This window comes from Salmo salar, chromosome 01, assembly GCF_965601325.2.
Source record: "Salmo salar chromosome 01, fSalSal1, whole genome shotgun sequence".
In the NCBI taxonomy this organism is placed as follows: domain Eukaryota; kingdom Metazoa; phylum Chordata; class Actinopteri; order Salmoniformes; family Salmonidae; genus Salmo; species Salmo salar.
Genome location: NC_138291.1, coordinates 83,673,155 through 83,698,496, shown reverse-complemented (window position 1 = coordinate 83,698,496; position 25,342 = coordinate 83,673,155). Strand labels below are relative to the sequence as shown.

The 25,342-nt window shown below is 44.5% G+C and overlaps 1 protein-coding gene across 6 annotated transcripts in view; it reads left to right on the top strand.

The window, feature by feature from the left end:
- The window catches only part of rbfox3a (RNA binding fox-1 homolog 3a), a 748,768-nt gene that overhangs the window by 706,368 nt on the left and 17,058 nt on the right, over positions 1-25,342 (top strand). For 4 of the 6 annotated variants that reach the window (XM_014212871.3, XM_014212853.3, XM_014212840.3 and 1 more), the window contains 6 exons: positions 6,866-6,958; positions 9,185-9,245; positions 11,040-11,093; positions 20,373-20,505; positions 20,974-21,013; positions 22,428-22,492. In XM_014212871.3, the coding sequence (XP_014068346.1) occupies positions 6,866-6,958; positions 9,185-9,245; positions 11,040-11,093; positions 20,373-20,505; positions 20,974-21,013; positions 22,428-22,492 (446 nt within the window). The remainder of the gene's footprint in view (positions 1-6,865; positions 6,959-9,184; positions 9,246-11,039; positions 11,094-20,372; positions 20,506-20,973; positions 21,014-22,427; positions 22,493-25,342) is intronic. The other 2 variants (XM_082977478.1, XM_014212878.3) reach the window with 1 other exon arrangement.

The window sequence follows — 25,342 nt, the reverse complement described above, 5'->3', positions numbered from 1 at the left end:
AGATTTGTCAGAAAGTACATTTAGACAGGTCTTTTTTTTTCTTATTTTTTTTTTACATTTGCAAACCTCCAAAAAAATATTCTGTATTTTCTGCACCATCTATGTAGAAGAAGAATTACAAAACACCCTTTTCCCCAAAAGAACCGGAAAACAATTCCTGATGATTTATCTAATTCGAGAAGAAGAACCTAAGATATCCATGGCAAACACAGGTTGTATTATTCCACTACCCACAATCCTCTCCTTCTGCTCACCATGAAATTAACACAGCTTAGCATGAATAAACATTGTATTTCCATAAGAAGCTTTCTCAATTTGCATTCAATATGTTTTCACTCTTTGAAGAATGCCCACTCCTCTCTCTCTCTTCGTGTAAGCTAATTACTTGTGCATGATAAAAATAAAAATAAACAGTAGACTCAGAGAGAGGGCGAACTTGCAGCATGCACAAAATGTGAAAATGATTAATTTTGCCATCAAATCCCACTTTCAATGTATTAGTTGTGTGTTATTTGCATCAGGCAGTATAGGCTGGGATCCCCTATACAGGATCACGCCGCAGTGGGAAGCGCCCGGTTCACACACATTATCTACCAAGGCAATTAATTACAGGGCCCTACTAGCACAGGATGTATTGGTTGTATAGGCTATGTCCCAAATGACACCCTATTTCTCTAGTGCTATGGGTACTGGTCAAAAGTAGTGCACTAAATAGGTATTAAGGTGCTATTTGGGATATAGACATAGGCTAAAAAAGACTTGGAGGACTGGGGGCTTGTCTTGTCCAACATGCTGTTTACCAGCCATATCTAATGGCTCTCATACCCAGACCCAGTTAACTCTCCGGCTGCACCGTCAGGCCTGGGGCTCTCATGGCCCCCTTACTGAGCTGGGCCTCCTGAGTGAGCTTCAGGAACAGGCCTACACAGCAAATTCTCCAGTGTAATTTCTTTTTTTACAAAATTACACTGAGTGTTAAATCAACACAGTGTTAAATTAACTTACTGCTTAGTGTAAAGCCTTATTCAAATATTTCCCAGAGTGCCTTGCCTTTCAAAATAAATTGTAAAAAAAAAAAAAAGCCACCATAATTTGACTTGCAGACCTGATGTGGCCTGTAAACCATGACTTTCAAGCAATTGTATTACGCTCGAATAAAAATGGGTTTAGATTTGTTCCTGAAGGAGAACAAACACTTGGCGCTGTAGTGGTACCCTGTAAGGTCATCCTTTGTACATATAGTTATACCCTAGTTCCGGAACTCCAATTTGAGCAGCAGCAGCTGAAAAATGAGCTCCTACAAATATTGAAATTTACATGGTTTTTAGAGTGAAGTACATCGGAAAAAAGCAAAAGAAAACTGCAAGACTGAATAGGAGAAAAAACAAGCAACAAACAAAGAAGATAGGCTTTTGAAAAATAACTATTTTTCATAAAATTGTAGTTATCTTAGCTAGCTGAATTGTTTACCAGTTGCTAAGCAGTTGCTAGGGACTCTTTTGGAAGAAGCTAGCTAGCTAACGAAGAACAACAAAGAATATCTAGTTAACAGAAGAAAAGAAAGAGAAAATCAGGACAGAAGAAAAAGGATATCAAAGTGAAACAGTTCTCTAAAGACACAGGAGACAATAATACAAGAAACAACACTTCTGTAGCTTGTCAACTATGTGTCTGTCTATCCCTGTTCTCTCCTCTCTGCACAGGCCATACAAACGCTTCACACCGCGTGGCCGCTGCCACTCCAACCTGGTGGTCCCAGCGCGCACGACCCACGTGGAGTTCCAGGTCTCCGGCAGCCTCTGGAACTGCCGGTCTGCAGCCAACAAGGCTGAGTTCATCTCAGCCTATGCTACCCTCCAGTCCCTAGACTTCCTGGCGCTGACGGAAACATGGATTACCACAGATAACACTGCTACTCCTACTGCTCTCTCTTCGTCTGCCCACGTGTTCTCGCATACCCCTAGAGCATCGAGCCAGCGGGGTGGTGGCACTGGAATCCTCATCTCTCCCAAGTGGACATTCTCTCTTTCTCCCCTGACCCATCTGTCTATCTCCTCATTTGAATTCCATGCTGTCACAGTTACCAGCCCTTTCAAGCTTAACATCCTTATCATTTACCGCCCTCCAGGTTCCCTTGGAGAGTTCATCAATGAGCTTGACGCCTTGATAAGTTCCTTTCCTGAGGATGGCTCACCTCTCACAGTTCTGGGTGACTTTAACCTCCCCACGTCTACCTTTGACTCATTCCTCTCTGCATCCTTCTTTCCACTCCTCTCCTCTTTTGACCTCACCCTCTCACCTTCCCCCCCTACTCACAAGGCAGGCAATACGCTTGACCTCATCTTTACTAGATGCTGTTCTTCCACTAATCTCATTGCAACTCCCCTCCAAATCTCCGACCACTACCTTGTATCCTTTTCCCTCTTGCTCTCATCCAACACTTCTCACTCTGCCCCTACTCGGATGGTATTGCGCCGTCCCAACCTTCGCTCTCTCTCTCCCGCTACTCTCTCCTCTTCCATCCTATCATCTCTTCCCTCTGCTCAAACCTTCTCCAACCTATCTCCTGATTCTGCCTCCTCAACCCTCCTCTCCTCCCTTTCTGCATCCTTTGATTTTCTCTGTCCCCTATCCTCCAGGCCGGCTCGGTCCTCCCCTCCTGCTCCGTGGCTCGACGACTCACTACGAGCTCACAGAACAGGGTTCCGGGCAGCCGAGCGGAAATGGAGGAAAACTCGCCTCCCTGCGGACCTGGCATCCTTTCACTCACTCCTCTCTACATTCTCCTCTTCTGTCTCTGCTGCTAAAGCCACTTTCTACCACTCTAAATTCCAAGCATCTGCCTCTAACCCTAGGAAGCTCTTTGCTACCTTCTCCTCCCTCCTGAATCCTCCTCCCCCTCCCCCCCCCCCCCCTCCCTCTCTGCGGATGACTTCGTCAACCATTTTGAAAAGAAGGTTGACGATATCCGATCCTCGTTTGCTAAGTCAAACGACACCGCTGGTCCTGCTCACACTGCCCTACCCTGTGCTTTGACCTCTTTCTCCCCTCTCTCTCCAGATGAAATCTCACGTCTTGTGACGGCCGGCCGCCCAACAACCTGCCCACTTGACCCTATCCCCTCCTCTCTTCTCCAGACCATTTCCGGAGACCTTCTCCCCTTCCTCACCTCGCTCATCAACTCATCCTTGACCGCTGGCTACGTCCCTTCCGTCTTCAAGAGAGCGAGAGTTGCACCCCTTCTGAAAAAACCTACACTCGATCCCTCCGATGTCAACAACTACAGACCAGTATCCCTTCTTTCTTTTCTCTCCAAAACTCTTGAACGTGCCGTCCTTGGACAGCTCTCCTGCTATCTCTCTCAGAATGACCTTCTTGATCCTAATCAGTCAGGTTTCAAGACTGGGCATTCAACTGAGACTGCTCTTCTCTGTGTCACGGAGGCTCTCCGCACTGCTAAAGCTAACTCTCTCTCCTCTGCTCTCATACTTCTAGACCTATCTGCTGCCTTTGATACTGTGAACCATCAGATCCTCCTCTCCACCCTCTCCGAGTTGGGCATCTCCGGCGCGGCCCACGCTTGGATTGCGTCCTACCTGACAGGTCGCTCCTACCAGGTGGCGTGGCGAGAATCTGTCTCCGCACCATGCGCTCTCACCACTGGTGTCCCCCAGGGCTCTGTTCTAGGCCCTCTCCTATTCTCGCTATACACCAAGTCACTTGGCTCTGTCATATCCTCACATGGTCTCTCCTATCATTGCTATGCAAACGACACACAATTAATCTTCTCCTTTCCCCCTTCTGATAACCAGGCGGCGAATCGCATCTCTGCATGTCTGTCAGACATATCAGTGTGGATGACGGATCACCAGCTCAAGCTGAACCTCGGCAAGACGGAGCTGCTCTTCCTCCCGGGGAAGGACTGCCCGTTCCATGATCTCGCCATCACGGTTGACAACTCCCTTGTGTCCTCCTCCCAGAGTGCTAAGAACCTTGGCGTGATCCTGGACAACACCCTGTCGTTCTCCACTAACATCAAGGCGGTGACCCGATCCTGTAGGTTCATGCTCTACAACATTCGCAGAGTACGACCCTGCCTCACACAGGAAGCGGCGCAGGTCCTAATCCAGGCACTTGTCATCTCCCGTCTGGATTACTGCAACTCGCTGTTGGCTGGGCTCCCTGCCTGTGCCATTAAACCCCTACAACTCATCCAGAACGCCGCAGCCCGTCTGGTGTTCAACCTTCCCAAGTTCTCTCACGTCACCCCGCTCCTCCGCTCTCTCCACTGGCTTCCAGTTGAAGCTCGCATCCGCTACAAGACCATGGTGATTGCCTACGGAGCTGTGAAGGGAACGGCACCTCCATACCTTCAGGCTCTGATCAGGCCCTACACCCAAACAAGGGCACTGCGTTCATCCACCACTGGCCTGCTGGCCCCCCTACCTCTGAGGAAGCACAGTTCCCGCTCAGCCCAGTCAAAACTGTTCGCTGCTCTGGCACCCCAATGGTGGAACAAGCTCCCTCACGACGCCAGGACAGCGGAGTCAATCACCACCTTCCGGAGACACCTGAAACCCCACCTCTTTAAGGAATACCTAGGATAGGATAAAGTAATCCTTCTAACCCCCCCCCTTAAAATATTTAGATGCACTATTGTAAAGTGGTTGTTCCACTGGATATCATAAAGTGAATGCACCATTTTGTAAGTCGCTCTGGATAAGAGCGTCTGCTAAATGACTTAAATGTAATGTAATGTAATATAGCAATAGGTACTTAATTGAACCCCAGTTTATACCTCAGGCCTGCAAGTGGGGGTTGCAAAATTCAGAGATTTTCCATAAATACTGGTTCCATTTCCAGGAAACATCCAACCAGGAGTTCTGGGAATGTTGAATTTTACAACCCATTATGCTGGTTTATAAAGTGATGTGTAACTCCTATTGGAATCCAGCCACAGTTAGGCCATCCAACAGTTGGAATTTGTATTCGGCTACAATCTGCATTCAGAATGAATGTCAGGGTTAGGAACATTGTGCAGAGACTAGCTAAGGCATTTACACTGGAACAAACATTTCAGTAACGAATGCAAAAAAAATCGAACTAACTGATTGGATTAGTTTAGAAAAATGTATGTTATTTATCTTTGTTCAGCATAAGATTAATCGATTAATGTACACGCACAAACATATATATCGAAAACATATTTTTTTTTAATCAATGTGCAATAGAGCATGCAGGGAAATATGATAATGCTGGGTGTGGTTTTGTGTATGAGTTTCAGGCCCGTGTATTAGGGTAAAACTAGGTTCTCAAAATAAGACATCATGAAATCCGTATCATATTGTGTCAAATAAGTCTGTTTTTTTATGATAACATATTTGCTAGTGATGGGGAAATGATGCTTCCTGAAGCATTGAGTATTTCCAGCCAATTGTGTTGAAAAAAGGCTAATTACGCGAGCCTTTGATCAACACGTTGTACAGTAGTGGCACCTGCTGGTCCAAATAATTTAGAACAGCCAAATTATTATAGATGACGTCGCGCACGCTATGCAGGGTAGCTTTTTTGTCTTTTACCGAAACCAATATCAAACCAATCAGGTGGTTGTTCGACAAAACATTGATCATGTGCTTCTGATAAAGTGATACAATCATTGGCACACTGCATCAAAGTAACTATTTAGCGATTTCAATGCAGGCTTCGGAGCTGAATGCAACAATCATGTCTCTGTCCATAGCTGCTGAAATAAAATCATAATAATAACAAATATTGATATATAAAAAAAAAAATCTCTCAAAAGTTGTGAACTGGGCCTTTACTAGTCCTGTATTAGCAGGGACCGATATAGCCAGCAGTAGCACAGACAAACACTTTTTCAGCCCCCACAAAAAAATAAAAAAAATATCCTCACCCAAAAACAACTTCCCGCAAAGGCTATCTCTCTGTCACTAAGAAATACAGTCATGGGTGGTAGCTCTACAATTTACTTGAACTCTGGGAAATATTTGAATAAAGCTTTATGCTAAGCCTTATGTTAATTTAACACTGTTCCAATGTCTGTATGGGTCCACAGACTCAACACTTTCAATGTAAAATGATAATTTTTTTACATTGGAGAATGTACACTACAGAATTTGCTGTGTAGTATTCTCAAGGCTCCCTGAGTGAGCTGGGCCTCCTGTACAAGCTGTGTGAGGCCCAGTGTGTAGCACCTGTCTCCTCTCCCATAGCGCCACACTGTGTGTGTGTGTGTGTGTGTGTGTGTGTGTGTGTGTGTGTGTGTGTGTGTGTGTGTGTGTGTGTGTGTGTGTGCGTGTGCGTGTGCGTGTGTGTGTGTGTGTGTGTGTGTGTGTCAGCAGGCTTTCGCTCCCTCCACTAATTCAATTACAGAATGTCCAACTGATCCTTAACAAAATGTTTCTAAGGACGACTACTCTCAGAAACCTTTGGAATAAAGATCTCTCTCACACTAACACACACATACACACAAGACTGTTGAAAGGTGAATGTGCTTCACCTGGTAAACAAACGTGTGTACGCCCAGATACACACATACACACATACAGTTGGAGTGTTGGGAGCTGGAGTGTATCAGGTTGTGTTTCTGAATGCTGTGTTAGTTATTTTTCATGCTTCTCCTCTTCAGCACAACTCTGACCGTGTGTTTCTCAAGTTTCACTAACCTGCTCACATATCTCTCTTCTGCTGAATACCTCCCTTTCTCTTCCTGATACTTACCTTGTACCATGTGTTATTTCTTCTTCCTTTTCTCTCTCTTATATCATCCTGCTTATTTCCCTCTTCTTCCGCTCTCTCTATCTCCCCACTCTCTCCTTCTTCTCTCCGTTCCTGGTGATCTCAGGGTTTTGGGTTTGTAACATTTGAAACGAGTGCAGATGCGGACCGTGCGCGGGAGAAACTAAATGGTACAATCGTAGAGGGACGCAAAATAGAGGTGCCTTCTTTTCCCTCTACTCACCCCTTCCCCCCCCCCCCCCCCCTTCTCTCTCTCCCTCTGCCTGACGGTGCTTGCCTACCACCCCCTCTTCTCTCCTCCTCCACCATCCTTCTCTCCCTCTGCCTGCTGCACCTTGATCGCTGCATGCTGAATGCTGAACTCTGAGCCGTAAGTGTGCGTGTGTGTGCGCACGTGTGTGCGTCTTTACATGTCTCTTCTGCATGCATGTGTGTGTGTGTGTGTGTTTACCAGGGGCATGTGTATTAGATCAGAATGTGTTTGATACTGAAGGAGCAGAGCAGAACACTCAGATCCCCACAAACTTGAGGTTGATGTATGCGCCAGTTTGAAGTCCTCGCTCTTGCTGTTCTCAATACACGTACACGTGCTCTCTCTCCATCTCCGGCTCATGTTTAAATTAACTCAATCGCTGGGTATCAAAGTGCTGCCAACGTTGCTTTAAATCCCACTTGTTTATCCAAAACACCCCCGCTTATATTACACACCCCAGGGCAAAAAATATAGACGTTATTTCTCTCTCTATCACTCGCTCTCTCACTCGCTCTTTTGCTCTCCCTCTCTCTCACTTACTTACCTAGTCTCTATATATCTCTCTCTTTCTCTCCCCCTCTCTCAGGGTGTTTTTTCACGTCCGTCGTCCTTCCGCCCCCATTAAGATAATCTATGTAATGTATAAACAATACCTGGGCCCATACATCACATCAGACACGGGCTACGGTAGCGTTAGCATAGCCTAGCGTAGCCTCAAGGTAAATGACCTCTGCTGGCCCATTGGAAATGAAAGCCATTAGCACTAATTAGCAGCCAAGGGAAACGCTAACAAGGCAAGCTAGGAAAACATGCTAAACTCAACTCGATGCTGCCAGGGACAGGGCGAGAGGGTGAGCTGTTTTTCCCTCAGCAACCTCAGAGAGAGAGTTTTTTTCTCTAACTTTAACATTTCTGTTTAGAATGAGAGGCCCCTAAGTGATTGATAGAGATGTTTGCAGAAAATGGATACTGGTTCCTTTAGAAGAAGACTAAAGCTCAGACATCTAAGAGGATTTTAACTTAGGTTTTTGGTTGATATGATGCTGGTGATATATTATTCTAACCATGTCTTGCTGCATGGTTTGCTAGGTAGGCTTGTAACTATATTATGAGCCTGCAAGAATGATGCTCTGATGTGCAGTTGGTGTGTGTGTGTGTGTGTGTGTGTGTGTGTGTGTGTGTGTGTGTGTGTGTGTGTGTGTGTGTGTGTGTGTGTGTGTGTGTGTGTGTGTGTGTGTGTGTGTGTGTGTGTGTGTGTCTGTGTCTGTGTCTGTGTCTGTGTTTTGTTTCATTAGACCTTTGTTGATATAGTCCCAAAATGTTTTGCTTGTCAGAAATCAAGTTTTCAAGATATGTAACTTTCAAAATACAGAAACCATCCCCATATGATGCATTTTGGGGGCTATGTCCAACAATGGACTAATGAAACAAATACCAAAAGATATTGGGTGGAATTTTCCTTTATGTTAAAAAGTGTCAGTGTCATATCTGAGTGATGATTCGAGTGGGGTTAACACCAGTGGGATATAAATTGACTCCACATGTGGTGAATAAATGAAGTGTTATTTTAATCACAGCGGAATCAACACTGCTTGGTGTTGTTACTCAACTTAGTTCATTTCACAAACAAACTGTGACTTGCAGGTCTACTGTTACCCATGAGCCAGTACACTGACCCTCATTTACAGTCAGAAAATGCTTAAAAACATTCACTTAGACAATCACTTGTTGAAGTCTTCTAAATTGTAGGTTTTTGAATATAACAACCATTTCTCTATCACTAACAAATACAGTCATGGTTGTGTATCGCTCACATTCACTTGAAAGGCATGCTGGGAAATATGGTTATACAACCTAAAACGCTAAAAAAATACTCTAACACTACATGTTCTTTTCTCAAACACTGAGAAAGTGTACCAGCATCAACTCTAATAAAGTGTTAATTGAAGTCAGAATTTGCAACACCCATGGTGTTAGGGACTAACACTCTAGTGATGCTAGTTTGTGAACACCTTGAAAAGTGTTAGTTTTAACACTATTTCGGTGTTTCACATATAATTTCTAAGAAAGTGTTACGTTTAACACTGTGGGAGTTAAAATTCTGATCTCAAATTTGCTGTGTGTGTGTGTGTGTGTGTTCTCTAACTGTCTAATCTCTATCGCTGAACACAGGTCAACAACGCAACAGCAAGAGTAATGACAAACAAAAAGGTGTCAAACCCTTACACAAACGGTAAGCTCTTCCCTTATCCTCCTCTTTCTTCCTCTCCTTCTCACACATCCCCTTCATCCTTCCCTCCTCTTCCTTTACCTCCTCCCTACTTCCTCCTACCCACTTCTTCTTTCTCCACCTCCTCCGTCCTTTCCTCCTTCCATCTCAATGCCACAGACAGACAGACATTGGTGCTTTATACAGACAGATTAGACAGATCAGAGGCTATATTTACTAAACTGATGATGTACTACGTATTCAGTGACCCAGACTCTAACCCTATGATGACTAAACCATGATCAGGGCCATGACTGCAGCAACTCAGGTTGTTCATTATTATAATCATTTTTTAAAGAAGGCTATTTGGTTGGTTTGGTGATTTGATTTTTATTTGAATTCCGCAAGACGTTCTTCATTTGAAATCATTTCTGGAGGGTTTTTGGAAACTTTGCCTCTGCTGATTCCATCTGGCCTTAAGCATGACTTGCCTCTCAGCTAGGAGATGATACAGGGACCATCTCTTAAAATCTCCTAATATAATAAGAACAAAGAGGGAAAGGGGAATTGGTTCAACCATAAGGAGAGAAGGAGGAGATAGAGTGTTGGGAGGGGGAGAAAAGTGAATTTGGTGAGGAGGAGTGAGTGGATGAGTGGATGGAGCAAATAAAAAGCCAGGGCTCATTCTGAAAGGGTTTTAAAGGTTTGTCTCGCTCTCTCTCTCTCTGACACTCATTCATGTTGATGGGAGAGAGAGCAACAAGATCTCATAGATTCCCTTTGAAATTCGACGTATTATGGATGAACGTATTTTTGACGCATTAATTCCGCATGGTTACAGGGTTAATTCCGCGTGGTTACAGAGTTAAAACAGGCACAACTAAAAGGGTTAAGTTTAGATATTCATTTGGAGTGGTTAAGGTTAGGGTTATGGTTTGGGGACGGCTTAAAACAAAATACTACAAAACGAGGCACTATTACCATTAGATAGTATCAAGTATTCTCACGACTTGCTAGCACATTGGGAACTGTGGTGGTGTAGTGGTCTAAGCAGTGCATTCTGACTTTGTGCATCATGATTTCGTGCCCAGTGGTGGGCAATTTCTTTTTTTTTCTTTTTTTTTGTCAGCGCCGAAGAAGGCATATATCGACGTTCTCAGGACCTTTACAAACGTCTGAAATAGCAGTCTATTTTTTGTGATCAGCCTGAGAGAGAGAGAGAAATCGAGAGAGAGAGAGAGAGAGAGGAAGTTAGAGATGGAGGAGAGAGACGAGGCCAGGAATGAATCAGCCAGACATGTCAGCACTCCTCTCATCCTCCACCCACTCCTACATCCCTCCATTGTAGGAGGGTTAGAGTGGTGCAGACAGAGAGAATGAGGCCTGAACGGCTCGCCATCCGTCACTGTCACTGGACCACACCACCACACTTCTCTTCTCCTCTGTCTCTCCTCTTGTCTTTTATTATCCCTCACTCCTCCCACCACCGCACCATGCTACACAGAAGGAGAGCACCATGCTACACAGAAAGAGAGCACCATGCTACACAGAAGGAGAGCACCATGCTACACAGAAGGAGAGTGTCTGCTAAATAAAAAAATTATGTTTTGGGATGCTAAGCTAACGTCAGTCTAAGTGAATGGGATGCTAAGCTAACGTCAGTCTAAGTGAATGGGATGCCAAGCTAACGTTATTCTAAGTGAATGGGATGCTAAGCTAACGTTAGTCTAAGTGAATGGGATGCTAAGCTAACGTTAGTCTAAGTGAATAGGATGCTAAGCTAACGTTAGTCTACTGCTCCCTGTGTGTTTTCTATAGGCTGGAAGCTGAATCCCATGGTGGGAGCTGTCTATGGTCCTGAATTGTATGCAGGTAAAACTCCACTGATGCAAACACTACACTACAATACAACACATTACTATCAGAGTACAACTATACTTGGCCGTAAAGACTATCTGGCGAACAGACTATACATAATATCAGACTCACACAAAGACTACACGATAGGCCTACAGACTTTACAGGCTCCATACTAGAGCCCAAAATCTGCAGATCTCTTCTCTCTCTCTCTCTCTCTCTCTCTCTCTCTCTCTCTCTCTCACTCTAGTTAGCTCTCTTTCTTTCTTTCTATCTTTCTTTCTTCTCTCTTTTTCTCTCCGTCTCTTTTTCTCTTTCATTTTCTTTTTTTCTCTCTCTCTCATTCTATTGCTGTTGAATTGATCATGTGATCATACAGGTATGTGTGGGGTTTTGTGCATTCATGCATTAATGAGTTCATGAGTATATGTATAAATGTGTGTGTGTGTGTGTGTGTGTGTGTGTGTGGTGTGTGTGTGTGTGTGTGTGTGTGTGTGTGTGTGTGTGTGTTTGGCAGAGAGTCTGCTTTCATTTAGAGGAAGTGCTGAGACTGCCTGGTGTCTTTAACTGCGCTCCTTTCTGCTCATTAGACTGAAATCTGTTCATTCCAAGACAGCTTTACTGCCAAGCTCTAAATAACAGCCCTGACACAGAGAAGCCATCTATCTCTTTTATTTCTTCTCTCTTTCCTCTCCTCTCCTCTCCTCTCCTCTCCTCTCCTCTCCTCTCCTCTCCTCTCCTCTCTCTCCTCTCCTTTCCTCTCCTCTCCTCTCTTCCGCTCTCCTCCCCTCTCCTCTCCTCCGCTCTTCTCCCCTCTCCTCCGCTCTCCTCCCCTTTCCTTCCTTCTCCTCCGTTCTCCTCCGCTCTCCTCCCCTCTCCTCTCCTCCCCTCCCTCCGCTCTCCTTTCCTCCCCTCTCCTCCCGTCCTCTGCTCTCCTTCCCTCCCCTCCCTCCCTCCCTCCGCTTTCCTTTCCTCCCCTCTCCTCCCGTCCTCTGCTCCCATCCCCTCTCCTCTCCTCTCCTCTCCTCTCCTCCGCTCTCCTCCCCTCTCCTCTCCTCCCCCACCTCCAACCTACCTCTCAGTCAAACCCCACCCTTTAACTCAGAGCAACCCCAACCCCACTGATTCTCAACCCTAACCCTTAGATGTATGCACGTGAACGTGTGTACGTAGGTACGCACACACACTCACACACACACACACAGAGTAGGCCACCTTCTCTGTGTGTGTGGCTGGGGCGACCGGCTGGCTGTCTGATTGATAGCATGTTAATGTCTCGAGTCATCTTAAACATGCCAGTAAAGTTTGCCAAGCCTAAACGATACCATATGCCTCTGCAAGTCCCATGTGGCATCCATGGTGGAGGAGTGCGTTTATGTGTGTGCGTGCGTCCATCATTCCTACCTGAAGATACAGGGAGAATATCACAGGAAAATATATCCCAGCTTTACTTACAAAACAACCTACAGTACCTCCCTCACTTCCCATCCCTCCTTCCCTCCACTGGTCGTCTTACTCCCTCCTTTCCTTTCCTCTCCTCTCTAAATATGAAAAATGAAAAAATCCTGTAGCGGAAGTGTTGGGTCTGGATTTCTTCTGGAATAATTATAGCTGCATTTAATCTACTTTAGGCGGGAATAGAGCGGGATGTAACGGCCATTAATCACTCTTTATCAGTGTGGCGTTCCGAGCGTGGATCAGCGGAATTGGGGCCCATAAATCGTGTGTGTGTGACAGAACACTCCGTCTCCATTCCTGCAGTCGGCTACAGGTTTATTGTGTTCAAATCCCATTCAGAAAGAATGACGGATGAGAGGAGAGGGAGGAGAGAGTAGAGCAAGAGAGAGGGGGGAGAGGGGGGGTGAGGGAGAAGGGAGAGAGATGAGAGAGAGAGGGGAGAGAGGAGAGAGAGAGGAAGGGGAGAGAGAGAGAGAGAGAGAGCGGCCGGCCACTCAAATCTACTATGAATCCACTACACACAGACACGTACACACTCGCACACACACTCACACAGGCACAAACAAGCGTAGATGCATGCATTCACACACATGGATATGAGGCGAGAATGGACACTTCGTTCTTAACTTATGGAGTAGGGTTGAATAGGGAGGCACTTCATTATTTAATCATTGTGTGTGTGTGTGTGTGTGTGTGTGTGTGTGTGTGTGTGTGTGTGTGTGTGTGTGTGTGTGTGTGTGTGTGTGTGTGTGTGTGTGTGTGTGTGTGTGTGTGTGTGTGTGACTGACTGAGTGGAGTAGACTAGACTGCGGGGCATGAAGGACAATGAGAGAAATGTAATAGTGATTGATTGACTGTGTCCTAGGCTGAGTGTATGCAGAGATGGTGTGTGTGTGTGCAACTGTGTGTGTGTTTGCACACTGTGTGTGTGTGTATATGTGTGTCTGAGTATATGCATATAGTTTAGCAGGGAGCTCACCAAAACACAACAAATAAGATTAAAATGCAAAGCGCAGGCAGGGAAATAACAAGGGGCTTTTCAACATATGCTGAAAAATGTGCAAGTTGGAAGGTTGACATTAGTTTGACTTCGGAGTGCTTCACTCTGCCATGATTTGATTGGTCCAAAGTGGACGAGGTCGCTGTCATTTGCTGACCCGCCTTTTATTGCTGAATCAATTTAATGTATTTTTTATGTAAAAAAACAAGAGGGTGTGAGTGTGAGTTTATGTGAGTGTGTATATGTATGTCAGTGTGAGCAAATTGTGTGCGCGTGTGTGGGATTGCTGTAGTAATGTGTGTAGAAGGCTCTTTTAATTGTCTAAGGATAGATTTAAGGCTTAATTAAGCATAATCAGACGCTAACGCTCTGTCACTGTCCCCAAGCACAAGCTCTACACACGCACGCACGCACACACACACACACACACAGACCATAGGGTAGACAGACTAGACTGGTGTATAGGAGCAGTCTTCCAGTACGACTCAGACAGATGAGGAAGCAGTCTGCTGGTAAATTGTGGTGTAATGCAGAAAGCCAGGGCCATGTTTATTAAAGGGAAATTCCACCAATTTCAACCTGGTGCATTATCTCCAGCATAATACTAGTCTACATATGTGAAAACTGTGCTTTTCTACGTTTTGTAGGAGAACATATAAAGTTAAGACGTTCTACCTGATGACGTCATCAACAGTTAAAATGTTTTAAAAACAGTGATTGTTAAACACTATGAGATTCGTGGCTAGAAACGTACTTTAAATCCCAAAAGCACCCAATTCCCTTTATAACGCACTTCTTTTGACCAGGGCCATAAGGGAACAGAGTGCCAGTTGGGACGTAATCAAAGTCTGAAGATTGAGACTGGAGTTAATGTGTGTTTAGTCAAGTTTGGTTTTTAAATTGTATGACATATTTTTACGGATCCCAGGAAGAGTATCTGCTGCATGGGCAGGAACAAATGGGGATCCATAATAAATAAAAAATACAAACTGAGTTGGAGTAAAGTGTTGCATGTTCATAAACACATAAACACAGAAAACCTCACATACCTACAACTCACAAAATGTTGATTATTCACACACTCATCCACAAGCCCTAACGCTGATCAATAATACACACTCATCCACAAGCCCTAACGCTGATCAATAATACACACTCATCCACAAGTCCTAACGCTGATCAATAATACACACTCATCCACAAGTCCTAACGCTGATCAATAATACACACTCATCCACAAGCCCTAACGCTGATCAATAATACACACTCATCCACAAGTCCTAACGCTGATCAATAATACACACTCATCCACAAGTCCTAACGCTGATCGATAATACACACTCATCCACAAGTCCTAACGCTGATCAATAATACACACTCATCCACAAGCCCTAACGATTATCAATAATACATATGCACACCGAGGTTATTACAGTTAATGAAGACTAAACCAAAAACGAATCATGAATAAACCATTTAGTAAACTGTAAATAAAATAATCAACAAACCCGTTTGAAAAGCTGAAACCATACTGAAACTATTATCTTTGACTCCAAAACGAACAAAAATAAAATGTCATGAATTATGTTCAGTTTTAGTTTTTAGATTTTTTTTCTCAAAATTTTGGGCAAAAATTGAATGGGTTTTTCAATCAGGCTTTTTTCTAATTGGGGTTTTCAAGCTTCTCAATCTGGCGGGTCACATAGAGATTGACTTGAATTTCAAGGTAGACTAAGCGATAGGACGTTGCAGCACCTCAGATATCGCTCGTGTTCCTCTGCTCAGACGTTGCTGACACATGCCAGATCTAGATACTGTTGTATGTATTAGCTAACCACATCATATGGTATAGCAGTCTGGTGCCCAACCGCACAGTCGATGACGTGCCACGCAACCATTGGTTGATGCATGCAACGTCTGAGGAGGGAAACGCGGCCCTGATGTGTTAGCTGATACGTAAAATACCGATCCAGGTGTTGTAAGATCTTGCAGGCGTCTAAGCAGAGGGACGCACCCAATTGAGGTGAGCGTGATGCAGGATTTTGCTCTCACACAGTCACACAGAGTATCTGCGCATGGGCACGGATGCACTTCACGCTGCTACAACGTGGGTATCTACGGGCCCAAAACAGCTGGGTGCATCTTCGTCATCTCACTGAATCTACCTGTCACGTCCTGACCCTAGTAAGATGTAATTTTCTATAGTAGTGTAGGGCAGGGCGTGACAGGGGGTGTTTTTGGGCTGATCTATGTTTTCTAGTTCTATGTTTAAATTCTAGTTTTCGATTTCTGTGTTGGGATTGTTTGGGGTTGATCTCTAATTGGAGGCAGCTGATCCTCATTTGCCTCTGATTAGAGATCATATTTAAGTAGGGGTTTTTCCTCATTGTGGTTTGTGGGTTATTGTCTTTTGAGTAGTGTGTTGTCCTCTCTGCGTCACGGTTTGTTATTTTCAAGTTATTAGTGTATTGCATTCAGTTTCACTTTTAATAAATATGTGGAACTACGAAAACACTGCATCTTGGTCCGCTCCTTCGAACAGCCGTGACACTACCTTTAAACCCAACATAATCTAACCTTTGACCTGGCTCATTAATTTATGCACAGTGGCAAGAAGTGACATCCCAAAAAACACAAACTTTACAGCACATACAGTGGAAGTTTAAATACACCTGAGCCAAATACATTTAAACTCAGTTTTTCACAATTCCTGACATTTAATCCTAGTACAAAATGCGTTGTCTTAGGTCAGTCACCGCTATTTTAAGAATGTGAAATGTCAGAATAATAGTAGAGAGAATTATTTATTTCAGCTTTTTCTTTCATTACATTCCCAGTGGGTCAGAAGTTTACATACACTCAATTAGTATTTGGTAGCATTGCCTTTAAATTGTTTAACTTGGGTCAAACGTTTTGGGTAGCCTTCCACAAGCTTCCCACAATAAGTTGGGTGAATTTTGGCCCATTCCACCTGACAGAGCTGGTGTAACTGAGTCAGACTTGTTGGCCTCCTTGCTCGCACACACTTTTTTAGTTCTGCCCACAAATTTTCTATAGGATTGAGGTCAGGACTTTGATGGCCACTCCAATACCTTGACTTTGTTGTTCTTAATCCATTTTTGCCACAACTTTGGAAGTATGCTTGGGGTCATTCTCAATTTGGAAGACCCATTTGCGACCAAGCTTTAACTTCCTGACTGTCTTGATGTTGCTTCAATATATCCACATAATTTTCTTTCTTCATGATGCCATATACAGTCCCTCATGCAGCAAAGCACACCCACAACATGATTCTGCCACCCCTGTGCTTCACGGTTGGGATGGTGTTCTTCGGCTTGCAAGCACCCCCCTTTTTCCTCCAAACATAACGATGGTCATTATGGCCAAACAGTTCTATTTTTGTTTCATCAGACCAGAGGACATTTCTCCAAAAAGTATGATCTTTGTCCCCATGTGCAGTTGCAAACCGTAGTCTGGCTTTTTTATGGCAGTTTTGGAGCAGTGGCTTCTTCCTTGCTGAGCAGCCTTTCAGGTTATGTCAATATAGGACTCGTTTTACTGTGGATATAGATGCTTTTGTACCAGTTTCCTCCAGCATCTTCACAAGGTCCTTTGCTGTTGTTCTGGGATTGTTTTGCACGTTTCCGCACCAAAGTACGTTCATCTCTAGGAGACAGAACGCGTCTCCTTCCTGAGCTGTATGACGGCTGCGTGGTCCCATGGTGTTTATACTTGCATACTATTGTTTGTACAGATGAACGTGGTACCTTCAGGCGTTTGTAAATTGCTCCCAAGGAAGAACCAGACTTGTGGGAGGTCTACAATTTTTATTCTGAGGTCTTGGCTGATTTCTTCTGATTTTCCCATGATGCCAAGCAAAGAGGCACTGAGTTTGAAGGTAGGCCTTGAAATACATCCACAGGTACGCCTCCAATTGAATCAAATTATGTCAATTAGCCTATCAGAAGCTTCTAAAGCCATGACATCATTTTCTGGAATTTTCCAAGTTGTTTAAAGGCACAGTCAACTTAGTGTATGTAAACTTCTGACCCACTGAAATTGTGATACAGTGAATTATAAGTGAAATAATCTGTCTGTAAACAATTGTTGGAAAAATTACTTGTGTCATGCACAAAGTAGATGTCCTAACCGACTTGCCAAAACTATAGTTTGTTTACAAGAAATGTGTGGAGTGGTTGAAAATCAAGTTTTAATGACTCCAATCTAAGTGTATGTAAACTTCCGACTTCAACTGTAGATGTCTCCTGGTCTCCCACACATACCTTACTTTCTGTCCCTAACACTAAAACTACAACCAAATAATAATAATAAAACTAAATGGTTTTATAAAACATAAACAAAATAAAAACTAGCAAATCAGATCTGAAAACTAACTGAAACTAAACTGAATTTCTAATAAAAATCTTAAAAAACGAATAGAAATAAAAACAAATATAAAAACACAAAACTTTGATAACCTTGATGCTCACACACATCCATAACACACACACACACACACACACACACACACACACACACACACACACACACACACACACACACACACACACACTTAAGCCAATCATATTCTGTATGTAACTCTGTATGTGTTTTAACTAGCCTGACCCTGCTATCCCTGAGCATATGTTAGTCTTATTTTAATCTCTCCTTATGACGTCAACTACATGACCAGATGAAGTAAGGAGACTGTTTATGCCTGTGTAAACCATGGTGTGGTTGATGGCGGTTTATAGGCCTAGCAGGCTGTCAGCACTAGAGTCTGTATGATTCATGGGTTATTATGGGGCTGCTGTAGCATGCAAGACCCATAGCTCATCACCAGATTGCATTCATATACGTCATGCCACACATCACATACACACACACATACATGCACACACACACACATAAATAATGTATACATACACACATATAAGGAACACACACACACACACATACACACACACACACATACACACAGAGATAATGTATGCAGTCACACACATAATGTATAAACACACAAATAATACATACTGTTCATGCAGAGAAAAAAGTATGGTAAAATATGTGTATGATATCAGATATGGAGGTGGATTTGGGAGAAATTGTTCTTTTTCCTGTGATATATCATCGATATGTACTTTCTGCGTATTAACGCTGTCATATGAAGAGTTAGAAGGAGGAATTAAAATGTCAGCCAAGGTGTTCTACTGTATATCAACAAGGGAATAAGGATTAATGATCTACTGTGGTTCTCATCCTCACCATTATAAGAGTCTCCTTGGATCAACAGCGTCTTGACAACAACGCCACAACCACAAAGCTTTTTATCACCACTGCCACTTATTTCACAACCAGAAATATTTCAAGATGAGCACATACACTTTTCTTTAGGAAATGTCGTTTTCTAGTTGTCCTATTCCTTCTCCTCTAGAAGCGGTGAACAGCTCCAGATTGTTGCGTCTCTTGGCGTTGTAGGCTTAGGAATCTAATATATTGTATGTAGGATCACTGGTTCAAGCCCTCCTTGGGTTACTCCTTGAATATGCTGCAATAGTTTTTAAATCTAACTTGTAGTAGTTTGTATTCTGTCTCTGCTCAAGGCAAACAAACTCACACACACAAACTGTGAGGCTAAGGCGAGAGAGGAGAGGAAGGTCCGCTGATCTGTATTCAGGCCACTGTGGGTCATTATGAACTGGCCCTGTGTGTGTGTGTGTGTGTGTGTGTGTGTGTGTGTGTGTGTGTGTGTGTGTGTGTGTGTGTGTGTGTGTGTGTGTGTGTGTGTGTGTGTGTGTGTGTGTGTGTGTGTGCTTGGGTGTGTGTGTGTGCTTGGGTGTGCTTGGGTGTGCAAGCAAATATGGGCTGGCCCTGTGTGTGAAGGCCGTGCTCCTGCGTTGATTGAAGGTTAAAGAAAGACCTTCAGCTTGGCAAACGCTGGGACTCCCGTCCTAACTGATGACTGTGTGTGTGTGTGTGTGTGTGTGTGTGTGTGTGTGTGTGTGTGTGTGTGTGTGTGTGTGTGTGTGTACTGGCAACCCATCCAATCCTCACTCCTCTCAGAAGACTCTGCCACCCCTGCCGACCCTGGGCTGTCCCCTCCCTTGGTGTGTGTGTGTGTGTGTGTCTGCTGTTCCAAACAATACACCGCATCTGCTCCATGTCCCCACTGCCAGAACACTGGGATTCCTCTCTCTCTCTCTCTCTCTCTCCCTCTCTCTCTCTCTCTCTCTCTCCCTGTGTATCCCTCTCTCTCGCTCTGTCTCTCTCTGTCTCCCTCGCTCTCTCGCTCCTAGTCTCTCTCTTGCTCTCTCTCCCACCTCTCTCTCTCTCTCTCTCTCTCTCTCTCTCTCTCTCTCTCCCTGTCTCTCCCTGTCTCTCTCTGTCTGTCTCTCTGTCTCCCTAGGTGTTCCAGGACAGAGTGTATTATTTTTCTACTCTTTTTTTCCCTCCGGTGGGTCTGTTCCTAGTTCTCCATCTCTCTTTCTCTGTCTGTCGTTGACAGTTCTGTGCCTTACCTACAGCTCCCGTACTCCACCTCCAGTCTATCCATTTCTATTTCCTTCTCTTTTTGTGGCAGTACCTTGTGTAAAGTGTATCACCTAACCCACTGTTTTTATTCAGTATATCCCTTTCGCCATCTCTTTCCCACTCTCTTTCTGCCTGTGCCAACACATTGTGTCTTGCCTCCACCACCCTACAGTCTCAAACACTGCTACAGTCACACCACACACATACAAACACATCAAGGTCTATTTTAACAGACATGAAAGTAATATAAAATATAAATACAGTCATTATAATCAATCCATCCTTCCTTCCCTCTCTTTCTGTAGTGGCAGGTTTTCCCTACCCTAGTACAGGAGCGACGGTAGCCTATCGCGGAGCTCATTTCAGAGGAAGGGGGCGGGCCGTCTACAACACATTCCGTGCCGCGCCCCCACCCCCACCCATCCCTGCCTATGGAGCGTGAGTACACACAAATGCACACACACTCAGTGACAGGTGAACAGGGCGTGGAAAACAAAAAGCCGTCTTCTAATAGAGTGGAAAATTGCTCTTTGATTCCAGAATGCCCAAATTTGTCTATCTCTTTTTTTATGTGTCATTCTGTGAATGGGACTACTATGACCTGCACAGTCCACTGGAGGGGCATTAGTTCCCCGCCTGATGATTATATGGTGTGTGTGTGTGTGTGTGTGTGTGTGTGTGTGTGTGTGCGCGCGCGCTTGCGCGTGCTTGCTTGCGCAGACTCTCCAATAGGGCTAGGGGACTGGACCATGGGCTTACATCCCAAATGGCAGCCTACTCCCTATATAGGGCTCATATGGCTGAAAAGTAGTGCACTATATAGGGAATAGGGTGCCATTTGAGACGCTACAATAGTGTGCTACAGCATGCTACAGCTTACTGTCTGTCTCTCTGTTCCATCTCTAGTGTTGTTTACCAGGACGGCTTCTATGGTGCAGAAATATACGTAAGTGATTCTACTTATTTCCACTCTTTCCCTCCTTCTGTTTCTGTCTTTCTCTTCATCCCCTTCTTGTTGTGTTGATAGGGCCCTTTCCTTATCTGCCAAGCCGCCTGACTGGTGAATTTAAACCCTTCTGGGCATCGAGTGTTGTAAAGTACTTAAGTAAAATTACTTTAAAGTACTACTTAAGTCATTTTTTGGGGTATCTGTACTTTACTTTAGTATTTATATTTTGGACAACTTTTACTTCACTACATTCCTAAAGAAAATAATGTACCTTTTACTCCATACATTTTCCCTGACACCCACAAGTACTTGTTCCATTTTGAATGCTTAGCAGGACAAGAAAATGGTCCAATTCCCACACTTATTAAGATAACATCCCTGCTCATCCCTATTGCCTCTGATCTGGTGGACTCACCAAACACAAATGCTTCATTTGTAAATGATGTCTGATTCTTTGGAGAAGTGTGTGTGTGTGTGTGTGTGTGTGTGTGTGTGTGTGTGTGTGTGTGTGTGTGTGTGTGTGTGTGTGTGTGTGTGTGTGTGTTTGCATGTAAGCCAGTGTCTGAGTTTGTTTGCTAGTATGACTGCAGTTCAACAGTATTGCAGTTGATGTTCCTGTAATTGGAACAAGGGCTGTTGAATGGTCAATTAGCCTGTATGTCAGGTGTCATGTCAGCTTGTACAGGTAATATGAATGGGCCCCGGGCTGTGGCTCTCAGTCATCAAATACACACACACACACACATACACCACACACACACACACACACACACACACCACACACACACACATACACCACACACACACACACACACACACACACACACACACACACACCACACACCACACACACACACACACCACACACCACACACCACACAAATGCACATGCTCACACACAGACACACATTGTCCCCTCTCCATTGTTGAACACAGAAACAGCTCCCTCTGGCTCTGCTCCATAAGCCTCTCGCCCGCCCCACACATTAATTACACCCTCGTTAATCGCCATGGCGATACACACACACACACACACACACACACACACACACACACACACACACATGGCCCATCCCTCTCCATTCATTCACAATAATTGCTGCACTGGCATTTTTTCTCTCCCTCTCTCTTATAAATGTCATGTATTTGCAGTATTGTAGCACTACGCTGATTGTTGTGTTAGAGGGTTTATTAATGGAAGAAAATTACACCTTATTCAGTCAATGACTGTTATTTTGTGTACATCCTTATTGGCACACTATTCCGTATGTAGTGCACTACTTTTGACCAGGGTCCTATTGGTCCTGGTCAGCAGTAGTGCACCACATTATATAGGGAACAAGGTGCCATTTGGTACGCAACCTCTGTGTATTATCAGTAACAGCGTGTTTTCTTCCTGTGTTCTTCACAGGGAGGTTATGCAGCATACAGATACGCCCAGCCAGCAGCCACGGCTGCAACCGCATACAGCGACAGGTAACACACACACACTGCTCCACTAACCTCAAACCAGGCTCGCAGCTCTCCTCCATGGGTTGGGAGGGTTGTGTGAGGGCGTTGGGAGAACTAGTCTAGGGGAGATTGAGCGTGTCAGGCCTGATAAAGGACGGTGGCATCGGGAGCCTGTAGGCCACAGATAATGTTAGATTTATCAGACAACGCAGGGGAATTATGAACAGAGGAGCAGAGCAGGTGAAGGGCTGGCTGTATCTCTCTCTCTCTCTGCTAGAGTTATTTCATTCTCTCCTTCTAATCGCCCTCTCTTTTTTCTCTCTTGCTCTGTCAATCATTTATTTCTCTATTTTTCTCCCTCTGACTGATCTCTTTTTTGCTGCCTGTATGTTTTTCTGTGTCATCTTTTCATCTCTCTTTCTGTTCTCTCACTTCTTATTTTCTTTCTCTTCTTTTTTAAGCTCTTGTGATTTAAAGTGAGTCAGTCAGTTCACTGAGGGGTGGAGTGTTATTTATTGTTGGCTAAGAGGGCTTAGAGGCAGTGGATCAGTGTGGAACTGAGAGAATTGTTGCCTCTGCTTCCCCAGGGAGCTCTTTCACACAAACACATAGCCATGTCCTGTCTGCTTAAGTCTCCACAGCCAATCAGCTGTTATGTTCTTGAGTGGTGCATGTCAACAGAAAGAACATGACAGCTGGCATAGTGGTAACATTACACCTTTACTACGCTCTAAAATTATGGGTTAAAAACAACCCAATTTGGGTTCTCTAGTAACTCAGCGCTGGGTAAATATTGGTTATTTTTAACCCGCCAGTTGGGTTGCATGAATACCCAAGCATGGATAAATTTAACCATCAGTTAGGTATTTTTTGCTCTCATGCTGGGTTGAACTCGCAGCTGGGTATTTTTTTATGTAATCTTAGCTTATTAGGGGTGTGGCTTTCAGCTAGCTCTAATTGGCCACCCGTAAGAGTAAATGTCATTCCTGTTCATTATCTTAAGTTTACATACTGCAAATTTTTCTGTAATATTATAATTTATTACAAATTATAATGAGGTAAACCACCTTATTGTGTCCAAACAATAGGATTTACATAGGTGTTAAGGGAACTCGGGTTCCCGAGTGCCACAGCGGTATAAGGCAGTGCTAGAGGCGTCACTACAGACCCAGGTTCGATCCTGGGCTGTATCACAACCTGCCATGATCAGGAGCCCCTTCAGGCGGCACACAATTGGCCCAGTGTTATCCGGGTTACGGGAGGGTTTGGCCGGGGGGGCTTTACAAGTAGGCAGTCACTGTAAATAAGAATTTGTTCTTAACTGACTTGCCTAGTTAAATAAATAAAATACACTTCTGTAAGCCTCATTGAATTTAAAGAAATGTCAATGTTCAACCTTAACATGTGGAAACTATACAACAGAACAGATGAACAAGAATGACATTTACTCCCACAGGTATCCAAAAATAATCTGAATGCCACGCCCCTACTAAACTACGCCTCCAGTCTTCTGATCTGACCCGCTGGGTCATATGTCAATAACCCAGCACCAATAACCCAGTAGTTTTTAAAGAAAACAACCCAACTAAGTGACCCAATGCCTGCAACCCAGCAGTTGGGTCAACCAAACAACCAACATTTTTTAGAGTGTAGTAACAGGGCGTGGATTCCTTTTTGTCTATTTCCACCCCTCCTTCTTCATCCATCCATCTATTCACATCTCTTCCCCTGCATATTAACCACCTACCTTTCTTCCTCCCATTCATCCACCTCTCCTTTCTTTCATCTCTTCTCTGCAGTTCTTTGCAACGATGTCATGCTCCAACATTTCATTTTCCCACCATGCCATCATTACCTCCCTGCACCTCTCCTCCATCCCTCCTTTCATCCCCCATTTCATTCCTCCTATCTGCCATCCCTCTTTTCTCCTCTTCTCTCTGATAGGCCAACCCGTACAGGGCCTTATCTTTGCCCTCCAGACCTCCACTGGCATCTCTCGTTTTTGGAGGAGAGCAAACAAACAAGGGAGTAGAGAGAGGGATGTAGAGGAGAGGAATAAATAAAGTGGTCGACGCGGCCCGGCTTGTCCCGTCTCAGAGAGAGAGAGAGGGATGGAGGGATGAAAGGAGGGAGGGAGGAATGGTGGGATTAGTTCCGAGCTAGTGCTGGTGAATAGACAGGGAATAAGCCTTCAGAGACAGGAGCTGAGAACAGGAAAAGAGCAGGGATGACCCTAGATCAGACGGTCTATTTCTCTCACTCTTTTTTCTTTCTAGTCACTCTCACTTGCTTCCATTTTCTTTCTATCAACCTCACTCTATCGCTTCCTCTCTATTGGACCCTATATTTGTCTATTTCTCTGCCAATATCCCCCTCTTTCTGCTATCTTTCTGCTTCTGTCCTCTAGTCTCGGGTCAAATTTTTCTACCTCTCATCCTTTTTTACTTTTCATCTCCCTCTATCCCTCTTACTTCCTCATACATATCTCCTTTTCTCTGTCTCCTCCCTCCGTCTATCTAACTGGTTTTACATTCATCACTACCCTCCATCCCTCTTCCATCCCTCCTCCCATCCCTTCTCCATCCCTCCTCCCATCCCTCATCCCTCCTCCCATCCCTCCTCCCATCCCTCATCCCTCCCTCCTCCCTCCCGTCCCTCCCTCCTCCCATACCCCTTCCCTCATCTCTCCTCCCATCTCTCCATCCCTCCTTCCATCCCTCATCCCTCCCTCCTCCCATCCCTCCCTCCCATCCCTCCCTCCCTCCTCCCATCCCTCTATCCATCCCTTCCTCCCATCCCTCTATTCCTCCACTCATCCCTCCCTCCCTCCTCCATCCCTCTATCCCTCCACCCATCCCCTCCTCCCATACCTCC